We start from the raw sequence: 6,366 nt of genomic DNA on the forward strand, positions 1-6,366 counted from the left end.
CAAATTATTTTTTATATTAGCACATCAAAATAATCAAAATCATCAAAAAATATTAGTTTAAAATAGATAAAAATATTTAAATTTTTATAAAAATATTTTTAAAATATAAAAATAAATATGCTATAAATCTTGGAGGGAGCCACCTTCAAGGGCACCAATCACTAGTATTAGTGGTTGTTAAAAGCCTCCCTAGTTGACTTTCATGTCTCTTTGGGCCACTTAAAAGAAAGTTAGCTAAAGATTGTAAGTCCCAGATGACTGGCCCTATAATTTGGAGGCAGGGGATCGGATGATAATCCTTCTTATTTTAGAATTTTTGGAAAGGTCATCATTTGATAGCCAAATTTAAAATAATATTGTTTTATTTTTTTCATAATTAAACCAGGTTTTCATTAATTCGATTAGGTGGGGGTTGATTTTTTATTTTTTTAAAAAAAAACTTAGTTCCAAGAATAACTTCAAAAGGACACCAAGAAATGCTTCAAAATCAACTAAAATTATATCAAAGGTTTGAGCAAGCAAGGTTCTAAAAGTTCTAATCCCAAAGATCTTAAATTATTAGCTTTAGAAATCCAAAGCCGTAGATTAGTCTAATAGTTTAGTAATTTAAGCTTAACTTGGTTCATTCAAAACCCTACAAGGAACCCTGAGTTGTGTTTAAGCCAACAATTTCCTGTGTTATGTGTAGATTTTTAGTACTCGTTTGGTATTATTACAGTAATTAATTTTTAAAATGCTTTTAGCTTGAAAATATATTAAAATAATATTTTTTAAAAAATTATTTTTAATATCAACACATCAAACAATTAAAAAAATTAAAAAAATAATTTAAAATAATAAAATAAGCTTTTAATATTTTTTAAAAACAGACTAAATGATATCTTAAGGTAAAGAATCTCCATGGAAGGGGTAATCATGGAAAGGTGGGAAAAAGTTGCAGAAGGGAAAAAACTCTAAAGAATGGATGAACTCCATTAGCTCTGCTGATGACTCCAAGACCTCTTCAATATTGCAGGGAATTTCAAAGCATAGGATCAAAACAAAATTCTTTGGGTGTAATGGATAACAAAATGAGAAAGAAAAACATAATGAAGGAGAAAGGCCTGACAATTTTACATGATTCAGCTTAAAGCCTATTCCAAGGTCAAAGACAGATCAAAGACTTTCACTGATAAAAAAAGGTGGGAATACACGTACAAAGGAAACATCTCTCTAAGCCCGAAACTCACATACACCACAGGTAGAAGTCCAGCAGTCACCTTCCCATTCATGGCAAGAAGGAAACGGAAAATGCAAAAGCATAATAATATCCAGTTTATTGGACCTTGATACAGTAATTACACCTTTCTTGAATGAACTGGTTTATATAAACATCTCCTAATGTATGATGGCAAAAGGTCATTCTTGATAAATCTATATTCTGCAGTTAAAAATAATTTTTATAGGGTTCTATGTCTATCATAACATTGTATAGTATTTTGTCAAAAACATGTGCATGCAAGTTCCTCAGTATTGTATGTAGGCAAAAGGACCATGTGAAGATGAGCTTCAGTTTGAGTCTGAATGCAGCAGTGATGAAGTGCTCCCTATATTTCTTACTGAAGCTAAAGGTGAAATTCCTATAGTCTGATATGATGAGGAAGATGAGAGGGCGGGTGCTGAAACCTCAAAAGTCGAGAGAGCACTGACATTGCTACTCGCACTTACATTACTTCCACCAAAAGAACCTTCTGTTATTGTCTTTGGAGCTGGTGGTCTCTCAATCTCAGAAATTCCTTCCAGCATCTGCACCACTTTCCCCATCGTTGGCCTTTGAGATGGTTGCTCCTGGATGCACCAAAAGCTCACTTGAATAGCCCTTGTCACTTGATCCAGATCCAAATCTTGGTGTGTAAGCCTTTGGTCCAAAATTGCATTAACATCACCCTTCTCAAACTCTTCGCATGCCCAGACAGAGAACTTTTTACGGTTTGTCTCTGATGAGACTTCATAGTTCCTTCTGCCACTCACTATCTCCAACAAAACCATCCCATAACTGTAGATATCAGATTTGGAAGTTATTGGAAGATTTGCAATCCACTCTGGTGCCAAATATCCTCTTGTCCCTCTAACACTGACCAGTGTCCTATATCTGTGATCCTCGGGATTTATAAGCTTTGCAAGACCAAAGTCAGACACCTTGGCATTGTAGTTCTCATCCAAGAGAATGTTTTCTGGCTTGATGTCACAGTGAACAATGCAGTCTCGACATTCCTCGTGAAGATACGTGATTCCTCTTGCAGTCCCAAGGGCAATGTTAAACCTCTGCTCCCAATTCAACAATCTTCCTGACTGCTCTTCTGAAGTGAAAAGGAAATTATCAAGAGACCCGTTTTTCATAAAATCATAAACCAACAGCCTATGACGACCCTCTGAGCAAAAACCAATCAATCTGATCAAATTCAAATGGTGAGTGCTGCTAATAGTTGCAACCTCCATCCTGAACTGTTTCTCACCCTGTTCAATTCCCTCAAGTTGCTTCACTGCAACAACTGTTCTATTATCTAGAACCCCTTTGTAAACAGCTCCAAACCCTCCTGCTCCAAGCTTCTCTTTAAACTCTTTTGTCGAATGCTGCAGCTCCTTATATGAGAACTGCACTGGAGCACCGGATGCATACTCCAGTAGTGCATACTGAGCTGACAAACTGCCAAACTTGGGACTGTTTCTACAACACCACCACCACAGACCACCCTCCACAGCAATCAAACCCAAAAGGGTAATCACAACAACAACAAGAACAACCCAGACACGCAATCTCGAACTTTTGCTCTTCTCCGCAATCTGCACACCAGGTGGAGGGTTTGGTTGTGCTGGCCCACAAATTTTCACATATGAAGTACTGGGAAGCGCTGGATTCTGATATCCACTAATAAAACCTTGATTTTTCAGGTAACACAAGCCAGTTCCATCCGACAAAGATGTTGAAGCAATACAAGAACTTTGAGAAAGACAATTCAACCTACAAGCTGATATCCCCACGAAGAAACCCTGAGATACTGTCTCAGGCAGATAAGTCAAGAATTTCACATTATCTAACACCAACATGGTAGCACTCCCCACACAACTCTCAATCTCAACTTTTCTTTTACACCCTTGTCTACTATCATTCACATCAACAGGCTCAAAATTCTCAGATGGACAACCACAAGTCGGACTCAAACTCGAACTCAACTCATTATAACTACAAATCCCCATATTCCCACAATAACCAAAAATCTCACATTGATCAGTCAAAGCAGACCATACCATAGTTGCAGTTCCGCTACCTATATCAGTGCTATACATCCTAAAGTTCCCATCTTTTTCTAACCTCAGAAACCTCAACCTTGTGCTCCCTTCAGCATAATCATTACTATATGCCACAATATATGACCCACTTGTTAAAGCAACATCAAAAATTGTCAAAATCCCATTTGGTTGCAACCCCAAAGCAGGTGAAGTCAAATTAGCATCAACAGAAGAGTTCAACCCTTTATTCCAATATACTATATTATCATTCCATCTCAAAGTGAGATTTCCAGTACTAAGAAACCTAAAAGAATAAGACCCAGATCTTAAACCTTGATTCACAGTAAAAGTTTGATTAGGCACTATCGTATCAGTTGGGTTATCAAATGAAGACCAAACAAAAAAAGTTCCATTCTTTAACACTAAATTACCCAAATCATCAAGTGAAGCAGTGGTGACACCAAGTCGATCAGTGTTAGAGTCCCAAACGATGGCGCCAGAGCCGTTAAGGAGGCGGAGGTTGCCGGAGGACAGGAACTGAAAGGAACCCTTTGAGTCAACTGTGGTGGTGGCATTGCCTGCTGTCCAAATTGGGACACCACCATTGTAGTTGATGGTTAAGGTGTAAGAAGAAGAGAAGCCCACTTGGGAAAATCCAATGTAGAATGTGTTGTTTGGTGATGACCAGGTTTTGTTTGGGTTTGAAGCTGATAGAGTGGTGCCTGGTTGGATCGTTGTTTGTGATGTTGCTGTAGTGCAGAAGAAGAGAAGTAGATAGAAGAGGAGATTTTGAGTTTTCATTCTCTCTTCTTCTTCGCTTTGTTTTAGGTTTTGAAATTTATAAGTGGGATTTGTGCACCCAATGGTTTGTTTTAAGAAAAAGTTTTTTTTTTATTTGTCCAAGATTTGAGAAAAGATAGAAATTTATAATAATATAAAATAAACCTATTTGTAATTTTGTAGAATAAATTTAAAATAAAAATAAATAATAAATAATAAAAATATATTTTTTTCCCTCTCAAAACAGTAACAATACACTAAATAAATCATTGTAATTTTCACTGTCCAGATAGCAATTCCCGATGAGATTTTCTTAATTTTAACTAGTCAAATCATTCCAGCTAATGAAGCAGATACTTCCCTGTCATCCATTAAAGAATCATCTAGCAGGTTAATGTGTTTGGTTATGAAAAAGAAATGTGTACCTCTCGAGACAGGATTTTCTATTATACCTCTGATCATCTTGTATGAATTGACAGACAAGGTTAGAACCAGGCATTTCTTGCTTGCCGACATCTACTAAGAACTTCAGGTGAGCATTGAAGAGGCGAGCTGCCTTGTTCAAACCTTGAATGCCGCCATTACTGGTCGGTCCGTTGGCCATGACCGGCGGCACCCAATTGGATTCACTGCCATCAACACAAACTTGCTACCCTCTAAACTATGTAGTTTCTGTAGCAACGATCTATTGACTAAAGTTGTTAAACATGATCCTGCGCATCATAATTTTAAACAGTGTTGATCAAATTAGTTGAAAGTTCAAATTCAGCTTGTACTTACATGGAGACCAAGGCTTTGATGACCATAAAAAGCATGGCCGAATTTCTTAACTACTGACAGACAACATCCGTCCATCCAAGAAAACGATATCTTCTGATTTCTCCAAGCATTGGACAAAAGTTCTTGACCAAATCATGGCCATTGAGGTACAGAGCACCCTTAGCATTGATGTCTGTCTCCAAAAATCAGGGGAAGAGTGACCTTTTGTGTTACAAGTCTTCACCAATCAGGCAAAAATAGCTAATGAGAAGGACTGAAGTTGAAAATTGGGTGTTTACTAGTCCTTAGTCAATTTATTGAACAAAGAACATGGTTTCAGTTCAATTAAAATAAAAGGGTGAAATTTCCAGAAAAAAACTGGAAAGTATAGAGAAAAGAAAAACTAACCAGTAATTTAATTAGGGTTCTTTACAAAGTTTGGTTTCAGCTAATTAGGATTCTTTACAAAGTTTAATGATGTTTGTCTACCACACCTGGCTAAAACTCCTTGTCTGCTTTACAAAGTTTGGCTTCAGCTAATTAGGATTCCATGCACCATACACATCCTCTGGCAATTCCTGATGAGATATTTCCTTCATAATTATGAATTATTGTTGGATAATCAACAACAGAAATTGGTTTTACTACATGTTAATATGTCAACAATAGTTCTTTTGGTTTTCGTAACTGTACTGCATATAACATATGATCCACAGGGCATGTTCTGATAATCTCAGCCACTACTGCATAATTAAGTTTCATCATTTCAATTCAGTAATGAATAATTCAATTTCATCTGATATCATTAGGAGAGAAAGTGTAAATTTCACCTATATATTGCCATTATCCACTTAGCAGAAATAAGAGGGATTAAGATTAAGAACAAGGAAGGTGGTGACCCATCTTGGTTTAACTCAAGATCCAGTATGCTTCCATGAACACACACACACATATATATACCCAGAAGAGTATTGCTAATAATGCATGCCATTGCTTAGATGAACAAAATTTTGAGTGCTAGATTCAAATTTCCAGATTAACAGAGAAGGAACAAACTAATCCTCTAAACGAAAACAAGAGTACCGGCTAAATTTAACTAAATAATTGCATGGACTGTGCAATGTCGATTTTGAGCTGTTGACCTATTCCACTTCTGTTCTGCACATTGGGCAGGATTTAGAGTATAGCAGCCAACGAAAGATGCATTGGTCATGAAACACGTGAGAGCAAGGTAACTTTGTGAGCTTAACTGAACTAGAAATGTCCTCCAAGCAAACCACACAAGTACTACCCGAAGAAGAATCAGCATCCCCCTGCTTCTTACAAAACCTCTCCTTCTTCAACACTGTCTCCGATGCACCCCTTGGTAGAGTGAAACCTTCGCTATCTAATATTGGCCCAATCTCCGAGACCGCAACTTCGTTTACATCTACATCAACAAGGTCTACATGAGCTGACACATAGAATCCTCTGCAATGTCCCTCTATATGGTAAGCATGGGAAGCAATCAATGAGGCTAAATCCACACAGAGGGAAGCATCAAGGTTGAAACCAGAA

The 6,366-nt window shown here is 37.1% G+C and overlaps 1 protein-coding gene across 1 annotated transcript; it reads right to left on the reverse strand.

The window, feature by feature from the left end:
• Positions 1–1,291: 1,291 nt before the first annotated feature.
• On the reverse strand, positions 1,292–4,127 carry LOC118056529 (G-type lectin S-receptor-like serine/threonine-protein kinase At1g34300). Its single transcript, XM_035068766.2, has one exon. The coding sequence runs from the start codon at positions 4,069–4,071 to the stop codon at positions 1,549–1,551; it is 2,523 nt and encodes an 840-aa protein (XP_034924657.1). The 5' UTR covers positions 4,072–4,127; the 3' UTR covers positions 1,292–1,548.
• Positions 4,128–6,366: the final 2,239 nt, after the last annotated feature.

Source organism: Populus alba, chromosome 19 (genome assembly GCF_005239225.2).
Source record: "Populus alba chromosome 19, ASM523922v2, whole genome shotgun sequence".
In the NCBI taxonomy this organism is placed as follows: domain Eukaryota; kingdom Viridiplantae; phylum Streptophyta; class Magnoliopsida; order Malpighiales; family Salicaceae; genus Populus; species Populus alba.